The sequence below is a fragment of the Aegilops tauschii genome, chromosome 1 (genome assembly GCF_002575655.3).
Source record: "Aegilops tauschii subsp. strangulata cultivar AL8/78 chromosome 1, Aet v6.0, whole genome shotgun sequence".
Lineage (NCBI taxonomy): Eukaryota > Viridiplantae > Streptophyta > Magnoliopsida > Poales > Poaceae > Aegilops > Aegilops tauschii.
The window spans coordinates 337,452,715-337,475,140 of NC_053035.3; the positions used below are offsets into that span (position 1 = coordinate 337,452,715).

The 22,426-nt window shown below is 43.8% G+C and overlaps 1 protein-coding gene across 3 annotated transcripts; it reads right to left on the minus strand.

Annotated features, from left to right (window-relative positions):
• Nucleotides 1–1,211: 1,211 nt before the first annotated feature.
• On the minus strand, nt 1,212–22,371 carry LOC109757878 (uncharacterized). 3 transcript variants are annotated; one of them, XR_006662094.2, is made up of 8 exons: nt 21,548–22,371; nt 20,710–20,787; nt 20,518–20,613; nt 19,657–19,727; nt 19,333–19,414; nt 2,267–2,363; nt 2,069–2,184; nt 1,212–1,965 (listed from the first exon to the last, which is right to left on the minus strand). XR_006662094.2 is itself a non-coding variant. In XM_073497581.1 (8 exons), the coding sequence occupies exons 3-7, from the start codon at nt 20,513–20,515 to the stop codon at nt 2,091–2,093; spliced, it is 387 nt and encodes a 128-aa protein (XP_073353682.1). In that variant the 5' UTR covers nt 20,516–20,613; nt 20,710–20,787; nt 21,548–22,371; the 3' UTR covers nt 1,212–1,965; nt 2,069–2,090. The 3 variants fall into 3 exon arrangements, 2 of the variants coding, with proteins under 2 accessions (XP_073353682.1, XP_073353684.1); XM_073497581.1 differs by having other exon boundaries at nt 20,473–20,613; XM_073497583.1 differs by lacking the exon at nt 21,548–22,371 and having other exon boundaries at nt 20,473–20,613; nt 20,710–21,539.
• Nucleotides 22,372–22,426: the final 55 nt, after the last annotated feature.

Below are 22,426 nucleotides of genomic sequence, written 5' to 3' on the forward strand. Positions count from 1 at the left end.
ACCACCCGAGGTGGTGCGCTGTTGCACTCCTTTTGCACCGGCCATGGCTACCACAACCTGAGGCTTTGATGCCAATTGTTAGCCTAAACTCGTAACTAGCTGGCTGTCAAGGATCAGACGAAGTCGATGAAAAACAAAGCTGGAGCTAGTACAAACTAGTAGCACACACTTGATATATTGTGGACTCAAACACACACTGATACAAGTGAGAAACTCACGGTGTACTAGTACTACCACTACTACAGTACTACTAGAAGCTAGCTTGCTTCCTTTGCTGGATTTGGAATGGAATGACTACAACCGGGAGGGTGCAGCCCCTTTTATAGCAGTCTAGACCGACTTAGAGCTAGGATATTTTACCAGTAGTGAGCTAAGCACTTGCGTCACTACCTTACCTAGTAAGCCATGCAACCGCCGCTGCCGACCTACCAATTGCATGCTAGCTGTTTCACTTCATAGTTAAGTAACTTGCTGCTGCTGCTGGTGCATGCAGCCATGCATGCATCTAGCCATGCATGCATCGAAGACAGGGTTGGGCCCATAGGTTACAGTCAAGAATCACTGAAGTTTAGCTCTTTGTAACAGGGTGTGCAATGTTTAGATTTATCTTCGAAGTTTGAGTTATAACGAATATATGACAAATGAGAACAGGTTGTTCAAGAGAAGTGTGCATCAAGAACGAAGTTAAGATCCTACCATTCCATGCCGCAACTTATCCCATTCTTGGATGGTGGTTGTGGCATCTTCCCTCAGTTTTATGATCAAATTTTCGGCCTGTCAAGAAGGGGAGATTTCAAAAGTGTCCACAGAACTGATTCAAACCATCCCTTACAAAATTCCTACCTCTTTTAGTTTATCTTCAAGATAAGTAAGTTCTGACTTCATATTCTGAACATCTTCAACCTGATACGAGTAATGAATAAGTTAACCAGAAGACTGCACAGTTAACGCAAAGGGCAACCTGGTGCATGTAGCTCCCGCTTGCGCAGGGTTCGGGAAAGGGCCCGACCACTTTGATAAAATATACTTTTCGAGAAAGAAGTAATCAGTAACATTTAGAACATTTTAATTGCGCTGATGCTTATGCAACAAAACACCGGGTTAATGAAACAGTGGGTTAACGTCACACATTAAAGTTGGTTTTATAATAGGATAAGCAAGGGCAAAAGGACATGCAACATAATTGAGAATTTGAAACCTACATGGTATGGATGAAGATTCTCTGTGTTGACAAGTATATCACTCGAGATCGCAACTACTTTTGAAGCACGAATATCTGTTAAGGCCCTCTTAGTTTCTGTTGAAGAAAACTGAGTTGCTACAGAAACAATAGGAGTTCTTTTCAAATGGATATCTGATTCTGCTGAGGTAGCTGGAGCTTATTTTAATGGGACCGGGAAATCTCTCAAAACAGCAGGAGCATTTTTAAAGGTCATATTCATTTCTGTTGAAGAAAATTGAGTTTCTACAGAATCAGTAGGAGTTTCATTCAAATGAGTAACAGATTCTGCTGAAGTAGCTGGAGCTTCTTTCAACGGGACTATGAAATCTCTCAGAACAGTAGGAGTTTCTTTTAAGGTTGTATTCATTTCTATTGAAGAAAACTGAGTTTCTACAGAACTAATAGGAGTTCCTTTCAAATGGATAGTTTGTTCTGATGAAGTAACTGGAGCTTCTTTCAATGGGACAGGGAAATCTCTCAGAAGAGTGGGAGTTCCTTTTACAGGGAAAGGAATTTCACTCAGAATAGCTGGAGATTCTCTTAGGGAGGAAAAGCTTGGGACTTGGTTCGCCACGTTAGGTACTCCATTCACAATATTCAATCTCTTTTCCCACAGGAACCTCAATGGCAATCTTTGCACCGGGAATTCCACTGATGAGTTGCTCTGCTTCAGGCCGAGTTGCACTAACAAGGACAACTCTCAGCTTATTCTCCTTGACGTATCTTCTGGTCTCTTTGGAGAACTACAAGAGGAATAGAGGAAATCAAGCAGATTAAAACTCGGAATGGAAGATGCAAAGACAACATCACGAACGGAACATAAATTACGGTGTAGTGCGAACTTACAAAAGCAGGAAGGATGCCTTCATCAGTTATACCAGAAGGAACAGCGGTGGTTTGCACAAGAAACTTGTCTTTTATTTGCATAATTGGTGGAGCAGTCTTTTGTGCTTGCATAGTAACTACAATTCAGTTGGCAGCAAAGTTAACAAAACATATAGTTAAAAGCAAGTGTAATTTAAGCTACAAAAACCTAAAACTAACCAAAGCATATGAACACTGAAAATATGTTTCTCTCTTCCTCGAAGCAAGCTTATCTCCTCCGTTGGATCAATACAAGAAGTAATACACCAGGAGCCAGCTGATCATGAATGAATCACATGAGCAGACAAGAGAATTTGTGATGGTAGATATAATTTAAGTTGCTATTATATCAATCGATTTCACGAGAAGGGGGCAGAAAAATATTTTTAATGACATACACTCAGATCAACTACAGACGAAAGGAGGATACAACAGGAGCAAAATATCTGATTGGGATCAATTTTGAATTTGGTAAACCACCAGTATCAGTATTTAGAACTATATCAACTTTGAGTTACATAAGTTGGTACTTTGCAATGTGCGAACAGCGGAACACGTCTTGCCTCTCTCGAGGGACGTGGTTCATGTTATAAAGGAGGGGGCGCGACCACCCTACGATCGTTACAGAGAGATTTTCCAAGAGAGTTTACTTGGAAAGAGGAGATAGAGATAGTTACAATTGTGAGATATTTGAACTACCTAACAACCGAATCTATCTCTATCTATACTATGCGAATATCTCCTGGTTAGATCACCTAACGTGACATGCATCATGTTTAACACCCTCCCTTCATCACAACTTCATCAAGTTGAGATTATGCTTGAAGTCTTCAAAACTTCTTATAGGCAAAGGCTTTGTGAATCCATCTGCAAGTTGGTCTTTAGAATGCACAAAGCGAATGTCAAGTTGTTTCTGAGCAACTCTTTCTCTGACAAAATGAAAGTCTATCTCTATATGCTTTGTCCTGGCATGGAACACCGGATTTGCAGAGAGATACGTAGCACCAAGGTTGTCACACCATAAGCAGGGAGCTTGTTTACTTTGTACACCAAGTTCCTTCAGCATGGACTGAACCCATATTATCTCAGCTGTGGCATTTGCCAATGCCTTGTATTCTGCCTCTGTGCTGGACCTGGATACAGTGGCCTGTTTACGTGCACACCATGATATCAAATTTGGGTAGGTGCATGAAGAAACTGGCAGACTTTGTTAACAGCAAAGGATATATCAAGTCTGGTAAGTGTGAGATACTGAAGAGCTCCTACCAGACTTCTGTATTTGGTGATGTCCTCTTGATTCAAGAGCTCGCCTTCTGCAAGAGATAATTTTTGGGAGCTGGATAACGGAGTAGATGAGGGTTTACATCCTTGTAACCCAGCCTTCATAACCAAATCAGTTGCATACTTTTCTTGAGAGAGGAGAAGTCCATCTTTGTGCTTCTTCACCTCAATCCCAAGAAAGTAATGCAAGTCACCAAGATCCTTTAGAGGAAAGTCTGCACTTAAATCGTTAAGAAGTCCTCTGATTGCTTCATCAGATGAGCTAGTTACAATAATATCATCAACATATATGAGAACAAATATGCATGTGTTGGACTTGTTGTAGATGAACAAAGATGTGTCAGACTTAGAAGGAACGAAACCAAGTGCTTGCATTTTGTGACAAAGGCGAGCATACCATGCCCTAGGAGCCTGCTTTAACCCATATAGTGCTTTATCAAGCTTGCACACATAAGAAGGAGCATTCTTACTCTCAAACCTAGGAGGTTGTTTCATGTACACTTCCTCTTCCAGAACACCATGGAGAAACGCGTTCTGAAAATCAAGCAGTCTGAGACTCCATCCTCTGGAAACAGCAATAGATAGGACAAGACGAATGGTGGCAGCCTTTACCACTGGACTGAAGGTGTCCTCATAGTCTATGCCATATCTCTATTTAAAACCTTTTGCTACCAGCCTAGCCTTATAACGATCAATGGTTCCATCAGCTTTTCTTTTAATCCTGAAAACCCACTTGCAATCAATCAAATTTTTACCTTGTTGTGGGGGAACCAAGTGCCATGTTTTGTTTCTCTTCAATGCCATGTACTCTTCATTCATAGCTTTCTTCCACCTCTCATCACACAATGCTGCTTCAAGAGTGTTAGGTTCATCTGGTTCACCTGTGGAACAAACCATACCATACTTGGTTATATGCTTGTAGTTGACAGGTTGAATTACCCCTTGTTGCAGACCTGTGCGATGTGGCTGCTGAGCAATCATCTCTGTTGCCACAGAAGATCCAGCAGCGCTCAAATCATTTGCAACACCGGAGTCCGAGCAGGATCCTGATCCAGTAGCGCCACCCAGCAGCATCGGATTTTCTACGGCTGAAGCGTGATGCAGGGCGGCTGGAGTAGCCGCAGAGGATCCTAGAGTGCGGGCGTGCGGCTCATCATCGCGTGATGATGGCGCATCCACTCGGGTTTCCACGCCGGTCGGACCGGCGCCCAGTACCACGCCCTCCCTGGACCGCGTGCTGTCGCGCCGCTTGTACGTCACAGGTTGGGTGGCATACCGCGCACCTCCTGGGCCACCTGGAACCTGCCAGGTGGCAAGCGGCGATTGGCGCGGGACGGGAGATCCGGCGCAGCCAGCCGACGAAGCCCGCATGTCACCCGCGGAACCGGCGCTGCGCGAATCTGGGAAGGCTACAACGCGCTCGCCTGTGCCTGCCTCGTCAGCGGGCGGCAATCCCGAGGCGGATCTGATCCGCTGCACCTGGGCGGATCCCGAGAGGAATCTGTCTCCTCAAGTGGAACACATGAAATATGGCATGTCCAGATTATTTTCAGCAGCATTTTTCTCACGATTTTCTCCTGTTTCATCAACACAAAGCTCATGCAGATCATTAGATGAGTTAGTCAACAATTGATCATCAATATTTTGTCCCCCTTGATCAAAACTAGTAAGATGAGGAGGCAAAAGAAGGACTTCTTTTCGAAGTAGTGCGCCAGCATTAGGGTGGAGGTCAGCGAACGGAAATTTTGTTTCATCGAATACAACGTCACGTGAGATGTCAACACGACCAGTGGAGACATCTAGACACTTTACGCCCTTATGCTGAGCACTGTACCCTAGGAAGACACACTGTTTTGATCGAAACATGAGTTTGCGATTGTTGTAAGGACGGAGATTTGGCCAACATGCACACCAAAGACACGAAGAGACTTATAGTCATGTTTGGTGTGAAGAAGGCGTTCTACCGGAGTTTCATTATTAATGACACGACTGGGTAGCATGTTGATAATGTGAACGGCCGTGAGGAATGCTTCATCCCAAAATTTGAGAGGCATGGAGGCTCCTGCCAAAAGTGCAAGGCCGACCTCAACAATGTGTCTATGCTTACGTTCAGCTGAGCCGTTTTGCTGGTGAGCATGTGGGCATGATACGTGGTGAGAGATGCCAAGATTTTGGAAGAAGGGGTTCAACTTTTCGTACTCCCCTCCCCAATCTAATTGGACAACAATGATTTTGCTGCCAAACTTGCGCTCAACAAGAGCTTGAAAATTTTGGAAAACTTGAAACACATCTGATCTTCTTTTTAGAAGATAGATCCAAGAGAATTTACTATAGTCATCAATGAAACTCACATAATAAGTATGTCTACCAACAGAGTTGGGGGCTGTACCCCAAACATCGGAAAAAAATGAGTTGTAAAGGTTTGGTAGAAACACTAGTAGAAATAGGATATGGCAATTGATGACTTTTAGCTCGTTGACATGAATCACAAATAGTTTCAACATGACGCTCACCAACAAACGGGAGCTTATTTTTCCTAAGAAACTTTTCAACTAAAGAAAAAGAGGCATGTCCTAAACGATCGTGCCATCGTGTGGACGTAAGCTTGATAGCACCACAAGCTTGTTTATTGAATCTTCTAAACTCCGGAATCAACGGGTAGAGCCCTCGAACACATCTACCTCGATGGAGAATTTCCCTCGTTGCCTGATCCTTGATCAAAAAGAAATTAGGGTGAAACTCGAGAAAAACATGATTATCAATGGCAATTCGATGAACGGAAAGAAGATTTTTGTGTGCACTAGGGACATGCAAAATTTTCTTAAGATGAAGTTTACGTCTAGGGGTATGAAATATTGAGTGACCAAAGTGACGTATACTCATACCTTCTCCGCTAGCAGCGTGGATTTGATCCTTGCCGCGGTATTTCTCCTTCATGGTTACCTTCTCGAGCTCATTGGTGATGTGGTTTGTGGCCCCACTATCGGCGTACCAATTTGTATCAACGCCGTAGGACCCATCAGCAGCCGCAGCAACCTTGTCATCATCTTGGGAGTCATCATCATCATCCTCATACATGTACCTGCAATCTTTGGCTGTGTGTCCAGGTTTCCCGCAGATCTGGCACCTTGGAGTGTCGGGACACGTCCTGTTGCTGCCGCCACGACCGCGACGATGGCCCCTGCCGCCCGCGCGCTGAGGAGAGGAGCCGCGGTCGCTGCCGCTGCCGCCGCCAGATCGCCCCTTGTTGCGGGGAGTGCCGCGTGAACGGGAGTTGTAAGTGCATCTAGTGCCCCTTAGTGATTTTGGTGTATTGAAGACTTATAGGTTAAGGAACTAATGCGTTTGTGAGTGTACACAGATCTATAAGTCTATGAGGAGTTTGATATTTACAGAGAAAGTCGACCCCTAAAAATGAAGTTCTTTGACTGAAGACTTTGGATTTCTGAAGACTTTGAAAGTGAAGAAATTGGTGTGACCTTGAAGACTTAGTAGTCATTTGAGGAATATGAAGCGTGAAGACTTTTGTTTTCGAAGTTTCATTTTCTATTTCTTGAGTCATAGGAAACACCGTACTGTTAAAGGGGGTCGAGGAAATACTAAGGAAAAATTTCCATGTGCTGCTCAACTCAAAATCCTACACCTACCAATCCCTTCGAGTCAAGCCATTGGAAATCTCATACAGTTCAGTCATATTCTTCAGTGACAGAGACGAAGTTCTTCTGGTCGCTGAGGAATTTGTTCTGACTGAGGAGTTAGGAATTCGCCGGTGCGGATTGCCTACACAGTGAGGAACATGATAGCCCTGAGAAATTTGATACTCAAATTTTCGACCGTTGTTGTGCTGCGCGCCAGCTGTCCCAAAATATCTTATCCACCTAACGGTCATATCATTGAAGGGCATTTATGTCTTATCATGTCGGGCTGCTCCCTAGGCTATAAATAGCCGCCCCTACAACCACTAGCTGGTTGGCTGCTCCGAGAGAAACTGACACTTGTCATTTGAGAGCATCCCATCCTCCGAGGACTTTGAGAAAAAATCATCAAGTGAGGAAAACCCCAAACCCAAACACCTACAAACCCAAAGTGATTGAGCATCACTGAAGAGATTGATCCTGCGTGGATCCGACGCTTGTTACCTTTGAAGACTGTACTTCTTTCAGACGGTTAGGCGTCATGGTCTAGAGCATCCAAGAGGAAATTGTGGATCGCCGAGTGACCGAGTTTGTGAAGGTTTGGAAGTCACCTGAAGACTTACCACGAGTGATTGGGCGAGGTCTGTGTGACCTTAGCTCAAGGAGAATACGGTGAGGACTGTGTGTCCGGGACTGGGTGTCCTCAGGTTTAAATACCTAGCCGCTCCAACCAGACGTACAACTGAGACAGCAGTTGGAACTGGTCTACCAAATCATTGTCTTCACCAAGCCAACTGGTTCTATTTCCTCAACTCTTTCATTTCCTCATTACTGTGTTGTGCACTTGTTCATATCTGTGTTTGAAGACTTTGACTGAAGAGTTTCTCAATTTCTTCAGTCTGTTTGTCTTCATCCTATGTTATCCTGTGTTTACGCTTTCTGTACGCTGTGATTGTCTTCATCTCATCATGATGACTATGCTTGTGTTCTGCTATGCATACTTTTGAGTACTTATTCCGCTGCAAGTAGTTCTTCGCTAAGGAATTTCCTCACCCACAAATTCCTCAGTGAAGAATTTCTAAAAATCGCCTATTCACCCCCCTCTAGTCGATATAACGCACTTTCAATTGGTATCAGAGCAAGGTACTCCCTTGTTCTATGTGATTTTGGTTTAACCGCCTGGAGTTTTAGTTATGTCGACCGCAGGTATGAAGAAAGTGACATGTCCCATCTTTGACGGTCATGATTATCCCAAGTGGAAGGCCATGATGAAAAAGCGCCTCATGGCGATGAACAGCGAGCTGTGGACCGTCACTGAGATTGGTCTTACCGATCTGTGCAAGACGGCGGAAGCTGATGACATTCGCAAGTACACTCTTCTCAACCTCACGGCGAAGGGCGTCATCTGCTCCTGTTTGTCTCAAAATCAGTTTAGGAACGTCATGCATCTCGATCATGCGAAGCTTATCTGGGACCGTCTCTCTGATGTCTATGAAGGTCATCGAACCCGTCATGATCCTTAGTTTGAGGACTGCAAGGAATCTCTCAAATCGATGACATTTGAACCAGAATCATCCTCCTCCTCACCATGCCTTATGGCAGATGGTGAAAAGGTAACTGAAGGCTATCTGTCTGAATCTAGTGATGATGAATCTGATGATGAATTAGGACCAAGTTATGTCAAACTTGTTTCCCTTGCTGGTAAGCAACAAAGAGCGTTGGAAAAGGTTCAAAACATGCTTAGTAAGAGCGATGATATGTTGGGTGAAGAAATGGATCAGTCAAAAGCTTTGGCTGAAAGTCTTCAGAGACTTCATACTAAGTTTGACAACCTTCAAGGTCATCATAACACTCTCTTATCTGATCATGAGAAGCTTTCTTATGAATTTCTTCAAAGAAAGCAAGATCTTGACAAGCTAAGAGTGAGTTATGAAGATCTTCAGAAGGAGCGCGATTAATTACTTGCTCAACAAATCAGCGCTGCTCAGGAAGAATTTGTTCCTCCATGTTTGAAATGCATTGAAAGTGAATCTGCTAATTCTTCACCTGAATGTTCAAATGCTACAAATTCCTCAACTGTCTCTGCTATCATTAATTCCTCATATGAGGATCACTAACGATGCAGGGCTGAAGGAATTGCACATGACAGGCATGTACAAAAGCCTCAAAGGGCATCAGACTCTTTGTGATGTGCTTAAAAAGCAGATCCTCAATAGGAACCCTAGGAAAGAGGGTATTGCCTTTGAGAGGAAACTCAATGCTGATGGTACATATTGGAAGCCTGAGCAGTACCCCAAAACCACATGGGTTGCTGCAAAGGGACCTCCAGTTGATCCATCTAATTTATCTGGCTTTACATGTGAATCTTCTCATTCTTCTGATGAGTCATTTGACTCCAACTATAAACCGTTCAAAAATCAGAATGGTGAAGTATTTGCTAGATATGTTGGCACTAACTGCAGAAACGGTCCTCCTATGAAGAAAATCTGGGTTCCCAAAAGATGCCTTGAAAGTCTTCAGGTGAATGTCCTCATGACACCACCTGTGAAGAATAGGAACCCCAGATCAAATTCTTCATATGGACCAAATTCTTCATATGGACCAGATTCTTCATATGGATCCAAGTCCTCATATGGAAAAAAATTCCTCACATGGATCATATTCCTCAAAAGGATCAAAGTCCTCATATGAACATCATCGTGCTAACAACTCTGTTTCGCAGGGAAGAGCCAAGGGCTATGAATATGAGCATTATTCTTCTAATTATTATGTTCATAAGTCCTCGAAGAATTTCTCTGCTTATTCATACGCTTACCCTAACTTCTCTTATGAGAAACGAAACGGATTGGCTGCTATGCCACCTTTCTCATATGGAGCTCGCAGAGTGATGAACTCTTTGCCACCCCTTCAGATGTGGGTGGTGAAGAAAAAGAACTAATCTCTTCTGCAGGGTCAGGTCTCCAGTCGTACTTAAACGTCTGAAGAATTTGCTGGAGACCAGATGTATGCCTGAAAGGACGCAGGCCAATCATGAAGAGGTGAACTTTCATTTCTCTCATCCTCATACTGCTTTATCTATTCTATTGCTTGATGAAATTGATCTGATGAATTGATGTCATATTCTTCACTGATGAAGTATATGAAGTTCGTAAGCTGCACTAATTCATCTGCAGGATGATCAACCCAAAGCCACTGAGTGGGTCCTCGATAGTGGATGTACAAATCACATGACTGGTGACAAGAATCTATTGATTGATGCTCCCTTATCACCATCGCATCTGAAGCATATCATCTTCGCTGACAAAGGCAAAAGTCAGGTATTGGGTCTAGGTAAGGTTGCGATCACAAAGGATCGACACATGGACAAAGTCATGCTTGTCGAGTCCTTAGGATACAATCTTATGTCTGTCTCAATGCTTTGTGATCTTGATATGGTAGTTGTCTTTGGCAAGTATCGTTGTGTTGTGGTTTTGGAAGCTGACAATTCCAAAGTCTTCGAAGGCTTTAGGAGAGGAGACTTGTATATTGTTGATTTCTCTACAGGACCGCAACCAGCCGTGTGCCTACTTGCAAAAGCTTCAGAAGGGTGGCTATGGCATCGACGACTTGGTCATGCAGGCATGAGAAATTTGCACATGCTTGCGAAGAAGAAGCATGTCATTGGCATTGAGAATGTCAAATTCCTCAAGGATCACCTATGTGGAGCTTGTGAAGCTGGAAAGATGACCAAGGCTAAGCATCCAGCGAAGACTATCATGACCACTACTCGACCATTCGAATTGCTTCACATGGACCTCTTTGGTCCTAACCATTACTCAGATATCACAAATGACGCATCTTTCTATGGGCTTGTTATTGTTGATGATTACTCTCGCTACACATGGGTACACATTGTTACTTACAAACATGAAGTGCAGGAAGTCTTCAAACGATTTTTCTCGAGGGCTTCAACCAACTTTGGTGTGAAGATCAAGCACATCAGAAGTGAAAATGGAACTGAGTTCAAGAATTATGGTCTTGATGACTATCTTGATGAACTTGGTATTACTCATGAGCTACCTGCTCCTTACACTCCTCAGCAGAATGGCGTCGTGGAGCGCAAGAATAGAACTCTTGTTGAGATGGCTCGCACTATGCTTGATGAGTACAAGACGCCTCGTCACTTTTGGATTGAGGCAATTTATACTGCGTGCCACATCATCAACAGGGTATATCTTCACAAATTCTTCAAGAAGACTGCCTATGAACTCCTCACTGACAAGAAACCCAATGTGAGTTATTTCAAAGTCTTCAGTGCTAAATGTTGGATTAGAGATCCTCATCACAATGCTAAATTTGCACCGAAAGCACATGAAGGTTTTATGCTTGGTTACGGAAAGGACTCGCACACCTACAGAGTCTTCAACACCGTTCTTCACAAGGTTGTTGAAACTGTAGATGTGCGGTTCGATGAAACTAATGGCTCGCGAAGAGAGCACCTACCCTCTGTGATAGATGAACCAACACCTGAGGAAACTATCAAGTTCAAGGCAACTGAGGATGTCATTCCTACCGAAGAATCTGCTGAAGAATTCATTCCAGAACGTGAAGAACGTCGAGCTAATGCACCTGAAGAAATTGCTGAAGAAAATGCTGATCAAATTCCTCGACGACAACCTACCCATCCTCGCGTTGCAAAAGAAGTGCAAGTTGAGAAGATCATCGATGACATTGAAGCACCAGGTCCTCTCACACGCTCAAAAGCTTCACATTTATCTAACTTCTGTGGGCACTATGCTTTTGTCTCTATCTCAGAGCCCACTAAGGTAGATGAAGCATTTCTGGAGCCTGAGTGGATTCAGGCCATGCAAGAAGAATTACATCAGTTCGAGCTCAACAATGTTTGGGAACTGGTCAATCGTCCAGATCCTCGCAAACACAATATAATTGGCACAAAGTGGATCTACCGCAACAAGCAAGATGAAAATGGCCTTGTGGTGAGGAATAAGGCACGGCTAGTAGCTCAAGGCTACACACAGGTTTTGAAGATCCTAAGCATCCTGACAAAGTCTTCAGACTAAATAAGGCCCTCTATGGCCTCAAGCAGGCCCCTCGGGCGTGGTATGATACTTTGAAGGAATTCCTCATGAAGAAAGGCTTCAAACCCGGTTCACTCGACCCTACTCTTTTTACTAAATCCTATGATGATGAATTGTTTGTATGCCAAATATATGTTGATGATATCATCTTTGGTTGTACTGACCAACGTTATAGTGATGAATTTGCCTATATGATGAGTGAAGAATATCAAATGTCTATGATGGGAGAGTTGAAATTCTTCTTAGGTCTTCAAATTCGTCAACAGTGTAATGGCATATTCATATCTCAGGAGAAATACCTCAAGGATGTACTGAGAAAATTCGGCACGCAAGATTGCAAAGGCATCAAAATTCCAATGCCCACAAGTGGCCATCTGTGCACTGATGAAAATGGTATTGACTTCGATCAAAAGGTATACCGCTCCATGATTGGTTCTTTATTGTACTTATGTGCATCTAGGCCAGATATTATGCTTAGTGTTTGCATGTGTGCCTGATTTCAAGCTACACCAAAGGAATCACACCATAAGGCTGTGAAGCATATTCTTCCATATCTAGCTCACACACCAACACTAGGATTATGGTACCCCAAGGGCTCGGCTTTTGATCTCGTTGGATATTCTGACTCTGACTATGCTGGTGATCGTGTGGATCGCAAGTCAACATCTGGTACATGTCATTTCCTCGGACGATCTTTGGTCTGTTGATCCTCAAAGAAACAGAATTGCGTATCACTGTCTACTGCTGAAGCTGAGTACATTGCTGCTAGTTCTTGCTGTGCTCAATTGCTGTGGATGAAGCAAACTCTCAAGGACTACGGCGTCAACGTGAAGAATGTGCCTCTCTTCTGTGAAAATGAGAGTGCCATCAAGATTGCTCACAACCCAGTTCAGCACTCGAAGACAAAGCACATTCAAATTCGTCATCATTTTCTTCGCGATCATGTGTTGAAGGGCGACATTTTTATTGAGCATGTGAAGACTGAAGAACAGCTAGCTGATATCTTCACAAAGCCCTTGGATGAGAAGAGATTTAGCAAGTTGTGGTGTGAGCTAAATATCTTAGAATCTTCGAATGTTCTTTGAAAAGGACACTCATCCTAACACTTATGCAAAATTGATGACTTAGATGTGCAACACATGAAGAAACGTTTTTCTTCAATCAATGAAGAATAACACTCTAAGTGTGAAGAAATTAATGAAGAATTTGATTCTCAGAACCCTGCGACAATTGTACGCGGTGTCTGAAATCATCATTCTTATACGGTGGGTCACGCCACCACAAAAGATGAAAATCTTCAATTTGAGTTTTTCCTCAGCCTTGAAATTCCTCAGTTGTTCATATTCTTCAACTTTGCAAAATGTTCACTGTTTCCGTCGCTTTTCTTCATTGGATATATATATATAAGTTTATGTCCTCTACAGCATTCACTTATGGCTAATTCTTCAAGTTGGTTTTTCTGCTAAGTGAATGTGATCGGACCTTTCCCCCTCTATGCAATACTCAACCCAATCTATTCACAAATTCTTCATGTGCGTTCCATTTGAAACTCGTTCAAAATCTTCACTGTGTCCTTGACAGCTGAAGAATTTGCGAACGGAACTTTTAACTTATCTTATCCAAAATTTTCGGCTTTGCCGCTCAAACCGTTCCGCTTCCCACGATATACTTATCTATTCACCCACGATCTAACACAATCTCCACTCCTCAGTACTGGGTGACACATGTCATGCGGATGAGAAGGGTCAGGGGCACGTTCGTCCAATTTCTTCGGGCGAACCGTTTTTCACCGTGGCTATAAATACCCCCTCTCCCCTTCCTCACTTCTTTTACTCCGCTCGACCTCTCTCCCGCTCGAGCTTCTCAAACCCTAGCGCCGCCGCTACATCATCGTCGCCGGTGAGGAAGAGCTTCACTGCCTCGACCTCGTCGTCGCCGTACTCACGCCGGCCGCGGAAATCTTCACTCTGCCGCCGCCGTAGCCGTCTTCCTCCGCCAAGTTAGGGCGTGGAAGATCTGCACAGACGAGCTTCACTTCTCCACACCTCAGTTCGTCGTGTTCTTCGTTCAGGGTAATTAAAAGTTACTTTTATTGCCCTCTTTGATTCAAATATTTACTACAAAATCTTCAAAGGTGTTTTTCTTCAAATCCTCACACGCTAAAACACCTCACATGTCATCTGTTCTTGATTCGTTTCTCTAAGCATCATTTTTCTTCAAGATTCCTCAATTGTGTGGATCTTCGATCTATACAACTCTGGAACCTAAGACAAAGAACGCTTAGTGAAATTCTTCAAGACTCATCTGGTCAAATTCCTCAAACTTGTTCTTTTTGAAAAACCTTCTGAGAACGCATATGACCTCTCCAAATTCCTCGCAACTATACTCTGTTCACAGGTACTCATGTCCGCTGCTGAATCACTAGGTTCTCATCAACTTAACTCATTTGCAGCGTTCCTTGAAGAAAAGTTGCATACTTCTTCAGAGAGTTCAATTGTTCAAATTCCTCAACTGAAGAAAATGGCTAGTGAAAAGAGGCCACAGAAAGGAGGAAAGAGGCCTGAGGTCAATAGTGCCTTTGAAATCCCTGAGGACATTTATGTTGGGTACTACACACCCCCTGAGGAAGACAAAAATCAGCGCAAGGTGCGCATTCAGAGGATAGAAAGGAGATGGGCAAAAGAGTGGAGGGAGTACAGGTATGTGACTCCAAAATACATGAAGAAATTCGCTGTTACTCCTCCATGCTCAAGACCTCCATTGGCACCTGGCCAAGAGGCAGATCCCACTAGCATCAAGCGCGGTGAGGAATTTCCTGAAGAATGGACCAAGCGCCAGGCCAAGCTGGCCAAACAGGCTAAAGATGCAGTGAGGAAATTCAACGAAGATTCCACTGCTGCTGCTGAGGCCTCTGTAAGGCCGAAGAAATCCATGGCAAAGAAGCTTGCACACAAGCCAAGTGCCTCGTCTTCAATGCCCTCACGGCCAATTTCCTCAGCCAAGCCCTCACGGCCAATTCCTCAAGCCGCTCCTGCTCCTCCAAAGTCCTCAGCTGTTCCGACAAAATCCTCAGCACCTGTGCATCTTGCCACGTGCCAAAGGACCACAGGCATCTCCATTGCCTCAGGAGCTTCAGCTAGTTCCTCAGCTGCACCAAATTCTTCAACAGGACCCTCTCTGCTGAAGACAAAGACCACCGCTGGACGAGGCTCTCGCCCAAGTCCTCAGAAGAAGCAGGTCGCCTTCCAAGTACCGTCTAAAGAAGACGATGCTGATGATGAAGAACTTGCTGAAATCATCAGAGACAGGCAAGTCAGGGCCGCTAGAGCCAAGGGCACAGAAGTGCCACTGCTTTTGGATCCAAAACTGATCCTCGACTATATTGATCTCTGGCACAAGGACCCAAACACTCATATGCCTGATTTCAAGTTGACACCTGGCCAAAGTCACATGCTGACTCATTTCATCAGTGAAGAAAAATGGAAATATGAGAAGGTCAGGCAGCTCAAGAAAGCAGAGTACAGGAAGGAGAAGTTCCTGAAGAACAACGTTGTCTCTATGACAACTGATGAACTTGTAAAGCTCCAGTCTGAAATCAAAGTCCCCAGCGATGATTTCAACGCTTACTATGCTGATTGGAAAGGAGCCAAGGTCAGGTTCGTCAATCTAACGAAGACACTCACTTCAAGTGCCGCTGCCCCTGTGCACATTGAAGTCACTCAGGCTGAAGCATCTGCTCAGCAAACTGAGGAACATGCCAGCACCGCTGATGACAATCAGGCTGCTGAAGATAATGTGAGTTCCAAGGCTGATGACTGCATTCCAGCCACTAAAGAAATTCCCAGGGCACCCACTAGTGGTGCGCCTGAAGAAAATGAAGAGGTCAGGGCAACTGCATCAGTTGTGCCTGAAGAAACTGAACCAAATTCCTCTGCTCCTTATGCGCCAATTCCAACACCAATCCTTCCATCTACATCAGATGTGAAGAAGACCAAGGCTGCAGAGCGTGCAGCCGTGAAGAAAAGGAAAGCATCAGCTTCTTCAGCTCCGAAGAAAATGAAGACCATGACCAGCTCTTTTGCAAACCCGATTGATGTTGTTCCAATCTCAACCATGCCATCAAAGGACCTTGTTTCTTTTGATGAAGAATATGTGATCCCTAGCGGATCTGATGAAGAAACTCCTTCTGCTGCTACGTCAGAGCAGATGGATGAAGAAATTGAAGTGGATGAAATCCCTTCAACCCCAGTTGTTTCCTCGCCTGTGCCTCAATTTACTGCTGAAGAGGTCGGCGTTGAAGAAATTGAAGATGAAGATGTGGACATTGGATGTACTACACCAGTGATGAATGATGACTTTTGGGAAAGTCAGCACCCCAATTCTCCACTCTTCACTCCACTGCAGCAAATTCCTCAGTCCCTAGTCACTACAGTTCAACTGGGATCTGATGAAGCTCATGAAGACATTCCAGCCGCTAGTGCTGAAGAAAATGAAAATGAAGAAATGAAGAACTAGGCTGCCACTGAAGAGGAACCAGAAATTCCTCAGCCTGAAGAACCTGAGATTGCGATTCCTGAGGTTGTGATGCAACTCACTGACACTCCTCTGCCCAAGCCAAAGGATCCATTCTCCAGGAAGCAGAAATTCAAGACTGATGCCTTCTTTGGCGAGCATGTATTCTTCACTGATTACAACCCTTATGACTCTGCTCGCATAAGGAAGAGGCGGTTCTGGACCTCCAGCCAGGCAAATTTCTATTCCTCAGTGCTGTTCGACAAAGACAAAGTCTTCGATCATGAGCACATTCCTCACGTGGACATGGAATCCCTGCCGTGCTTCGAGCCAGTCCTTAGCGTTCTTCACGACGCTGGACTGTTAAATTTCTGCACTGACATCTGTGATTGGAATGAAGAACTTATTCTTCAATTTTACGCAACACTACACATCACTGGAAATTCTGAAGATGTGAATTCATGGGTGCTGGACTGGATGTCTGAAAACACTCACTACAAGGCACCAGCTACTGAATTGCTTCGTGCCTTACCTCTCAGTCCGCCCCTTGAAGGTGCTTGTTGCGTCTACAATGAGCCTGAGCTAACCGATCACTATATGCAAGTGCTAATGAAGCCTTTGAAGCCAGGTCAGACCTCAAGAACAAAATTCCTTGTGAAGGAATTGTTGTATGTGCCTCGGACTATCTATCGCATTCTGACGAAGACATTGAGTCCAATCAAGGGCCACGACTCAAATGAAGAAGAAGTCGTTGGCATCATGAAGAATCTGCTTTTCAATATCATTCATGGCATTCCCATCAACTTCCATGATTTCTTCATGAGGACTCTGGCCAACGTCGCCATGTCACCGTTTGAGCTGAAGCCTTATGCACCTTGGATTATGAGATTCATCAGGACAAGGTCTTCACTCAACTATAAAGCTGATACACTGAACCATTGCAGCTACTTGCCCCCAATTGAAGTCCTCAAACGGACATTTTCCTCAGCTGATGAAAAGGGCAAGGCTACTGCAGTAATTGATGAAGGCATTCGTCCATTGGATGGACAATTTCGCAAGGCTGCATCCTACTCCACCAATGATGACTCCGCCACCCATGACTCTGCCGCCAACGCACCCAAGCAAAAGCCTCAAGGCACAGCACCCAGGGTGATGACTGACCGTGAGCTTCTCCTCAGTCTTCACCAGAAGGTTGATCGCAATCATAAATGGGTCAAACGTCAGTTTGGTTCAATTCTTCACAACATGACTGCTACCCACAATGCAGTGAAGAAAAACCACTACTACCTTCATGAAATCCTCAACCGCACCTGGGCTGTTCTGTCTCAAGTCTACAGTGAAGAAGATCTGAAGACAATGGGCCTCAAGGACGATCTTGACTGGGCTGCACCTCCTTCGAAGAAGTACAAGAAGGTCAAGGTTCCTTCCTTGATGGCCAGCTCCTATTCTTCATCACGTGACACTGATGAACATGAAGATTTGGACGACACTACGGCAGGCCCTACATCGACAAACGACCCCAACAACGCTGACGCTCCTTCATCACCTTGATATTCTTCAGGGGCGTTAGTCCTCATTTTCAACCCTTTTGGTCATTTGATGACAAAGGGGGAGAAATTTGAGTTAGTCTTCAAGCGGGTCTATCTTATGGGCGTTTTTTCTAAGTTGCAACTCTCGTTCTTTTGAAGACTTTGCTGGATCGAGTTGTAAACTTAAACTCTATGGTGGCCTGATACTTTTGATTGTTTTTTCTGCATGCTTATTCCTCGTTAATGTTATTGCACGCATTCTGAATTATATCAGTCACCATATTTCATCATGCATTTCAAATTCTTCATATATTATGTCAAATGCGTGTATGAATTACAAGATATAGGGGGAGATATCCATGATTCAACTCTTCAAGTGTGCATTGCTTCAAAAGCAAATTCCTCACTATGCACATCTTCAGGGGGAGTTCTTCTATATCTTTTTAAAAGATAGATCCAAGAGAATTTGCCAGGAGACACCGGAGGAGGAGGAGGAGGAAGACATGGCTAGGCTAGATGGATTCGACAGAAGCTTCAGATGGGAAAAGGAAGGCTCTGACTACCATGTGCGAATAGCGGAACACGTCTTGCCTCTCTCGAGGGGCGTGGTTCATGTTATAAAGGAGGGGGCGCGAACACCCTATGATCGTTACAGAGAGATTTGCCAGGAGAGTTTACTTGGAAAGAGGAGATAGAGATAGTTACAATTGTGAGATATTTGAGCTACCTAACAACCGAATCTATCTCTATCTATACTATGCGAATATCTCCTGGTTAGATCACCTAACGTGACATGCATCATGTTTAACATGCAACCATTACTGTCCAATGATATAGTATTGGAATCAGTTAATTTTGAATGTAATTTTTGGAGGCCAATAAATGCCATAATCTTGTTACTGAAAACTAATTAATATTGTATGGTATTTTTAGGAGTTAATAAATGCATCTCCTGAGAGCATTAAGAAGTGTCTTCCATTCCTGTAATAAGTTATGCAAGTTCTTTAGTTTCCTACATTCTCTTTGTACTCCAACGTCTGTACCATGAGGGATTTCAATACTTTGATTCAACCATAACATGTTGTTAACATTCATCTTTTCACTGCTCACCAATAATTTGATGTGTAAATCTGGAATACACACAACAGTGCCAAATCACTTCAAAATAATCATACCTTCCAGTAAATCGGCCAGTGGAAGACTACACGCACCTGTAAAAGCCATAGTTGCCCTTGGAAGAATAACTCCAATATTTGGTCGAACACAATATCTTTTTGGGGAAGTTGTTTTAACCTGGTCAAAATGTTCGATCAATAATAGATATGTATTCTTCATTATGTCAAGTAATCCCTCTGTAAACTAATATAAGATTGTTTAGATCACTAAAGTAATAAACAAGTGCATTGCTGATTGTATATCTATGCAACACTAAGTGCAAAAGCTAGACGACAGATGTCCAGCATATTTGTGCATGTTACCATTATGACAAAAAGCCCACACATAAACTTAAATGTAAGTACAAATTGCATGCCAACCTTGAATGCAACATACTCATCTGTTCTGTTCACAAGATGGACCGAACATGAACTTTGCTTCCTCACCTCAACTGTCAACAAGAAAAAAAGATATAATATAAAAAATATATGTAAAGAATGCATCCAGATTACTACATAAATAAAAATAAATGGTATGGAAACTCCAATGGAGAAAATAAAGTTAGGTTTCAAACGTTCACCGTGTACATGCAACAGGTCAATTTGGATAAGGGAAAGGGATCTCAGTATCTCACAGTTCCAAACTCCTAATACAGGGAGGAATAAAAGACAACACATTCCCATTCAGTGCAAGATCTAACAGAATCACGTGTAGTCAGTTAAATATATGTTGTCATAGACGGAGAAGGCATTTACTCAGATCATCTTGCAAGATCTAACGGAATCACAGATATAACCTGTTTGGTATAAATACGGAAGTAACTAGCCTAGTCCTATCTCCCATGTTGCCACTGGTCCACAGTGACAGCTTAATCCATTGTAAAATGAACACAGCTTAAGTATAATGAACAAACCCGCACGGAATGTAGAAATCTCAGTTCACCAAACGCACAGCATATGCAGCAAACTTAAGAACACCACTCGTGCTATGGAAACTACGCCTTCAAAAGTCACAACCGGCCACACTGCTTCCACAGTAATTCCACCATAAACAGGGGCGGGGGAGCTACAGTGGCAAGCTTAATCTGGCCACACATCATAGATGGAGTTTACTATGAATGTATGATTGGTTCACCAAGACATTGCTCTAACTGAATGCTTCTTAGCAAATAACGGACTGTACTGCTTGCCACTAACTTTTTTGCGTATACTTTTTGGTCCATGGTGCTGACTTGGCCATACCAAAATTTCAATCCGTCCTCCGCCACTGACCAGAAAGACAAATGGCACAACCTCCTAAAGTGACAGCTTCATAGGAGGAATTAGACCTCGGAACCCCTGCTTTATGTATCACGTTACAGAAATGTTAATGCCCACAGTTAGGCCATAAATTTTCCAATTAAACTAGCATTATTTCTAGTATTGTAGTTTCACCTGGATTAATACGGGAGAATAATGCAGCGTTACTGCATTTTTTTTGGAGCACTTACTAATTCTCGAAATTTAAGCAATCTGTAACATTACCAAAACAGTGAGAGAAAATTTGAATAAAAAACTACTAGCGAATAAAACGATGCATTACATGGTTCAAACCGAAAAACCAAACTACATTTTGATTTAAGTTTACTGCTGATTATAATTTAAAACCTCACACGAATCCACTCGCTCGTTTCCCAGTCTAACACAAGCGAGAGAGAACAGGAAACGAGCCAGAATGACCCATGACCCACTAATCAGCTACTCCCTCCTTTCCGGCTTATAGGGCTCAATTCAAAAATCTCACCAAACAAGGTAGATGATGAGTGGTGGAATACTTTTTGTAGTTTGCAAAAGCACCTAATTAATGCTCTTGTTTTTCTCAAAAAATTATGTTTATCAATGTATTAATTGCAATGCATGCATGCATAAAGTACATGCATTGATCAATTTTCTCTTAATACTTACATGCAATGATTTAATGCACCTTGGAATCTGAACATGTGATGAAGAACAACCAGATTAAGCCTTATAAAATAAAAAAAACTAAAATTTTAAGATAAGCCCTATAAACCGAAAAAAGGAAGTACGGCGTTGGACTGGCTGCTGATCAGGGGCACGCCGCGCCATGAGCAGAACGAAGCGAAGCTTCAACGCGTCACTCACAACCACAAGCGCGCCGCACCGAGACTACCACCGATTTTACGCGCGACGGCACGCTCCGTCCGTCCAGCCGCGGAGGGATCGGGAGGGGGAGGGGGAGGAGGAGGAACAAGGGACTGCACTGGATACTTACAGAGGAACTGGAGCTCGCGGGGGCGGATCTCTAGGAGGGCCTCCCCGCTTCCAAGAACAGCAGCCAAGCAAATACTTTGACTTTGTTGGGATCTATGGATCCAAGACTAGTGCAGCATTGGGGTGGACGTCAATCTTCTGCCATGGTCTTTGAGTACGAGAGAAAGAGAGGTGGTGCTGGTCCTCAAGGCGGAAGTCCGGCTAGACAGCAAACGCAGCGCAATCTGGCTGTTCTTGTGCGGGGAAGTGCAAGCAATTTATCATTGACGGACGGAAACGTGGAGGCCTTTTGACCGCCCGCTCGGAAGTCAGGAAGGAGTCAAGGTCACAACGCGCACGGGCGACGCAGGACCTACGAATCCGGGTCGACGACACGTGCATGGCTTTGGTGGCATGCCCATTTCGAGGAAAGAGAATACGCCGCGTACCGGAAGCAGACGCTGGTTCGCCGTGGTTTTGAGGGTGCGTTTGGTTGACGTCCTCGTCATTGTATGCCTGGCTGTGTCTTAAACCTGCTTGGTGATTATTTGGACCATCAAAAAATTCCTAATTATTAGTATTTTGTTGTGCGGGGGATCAGCGAGAATGTACACGACTACACAACATTGGTAAAAGAAGAAAAAACGCCATCGGTAATGTCAAAATAAAATAAAAATGAAACGCCATCAGCCAGGTTGCCCCCGTCGCTTCATCTGGCTGATCATTCAGCCCTCTCGTAAGGTCAAAATAAAAATAAAAGTAAATCAGCCCTCTCGTTATTCGGAACCGCGTATGAGGCCCCCTTGTTCCACCCACGAAGTATCGCGGCGATCTCAGATTTGGTTCTCAGCATTTTCCCGTGCACTGCGGTGCCGCGTGAACAATAATAGGCCCAAGAATC

Coding starts and splice junctions, on each gene's coding strand:
- LOC109757878 (XM_073497581.1), bottom strand. CDS start 20,515: ATGGCCAAGTCAGCACCATGGACCAAAAAGTATACGCAAAAAA. Junction 19,415..19,656: donor ATGAGTATGTTGCATTCAAG/GTTGGCATGCAA, acceptor CATTTTGACCAG/GTTAAAACAACTTCCCCAAA. Junction 2,185..2,266: donor TTCAGTGTTCATATGCTTTG/GTTAGTTTTAGG, acceptor ACTGAATTGTAG/TTACTATGCAAGCACAAAAG.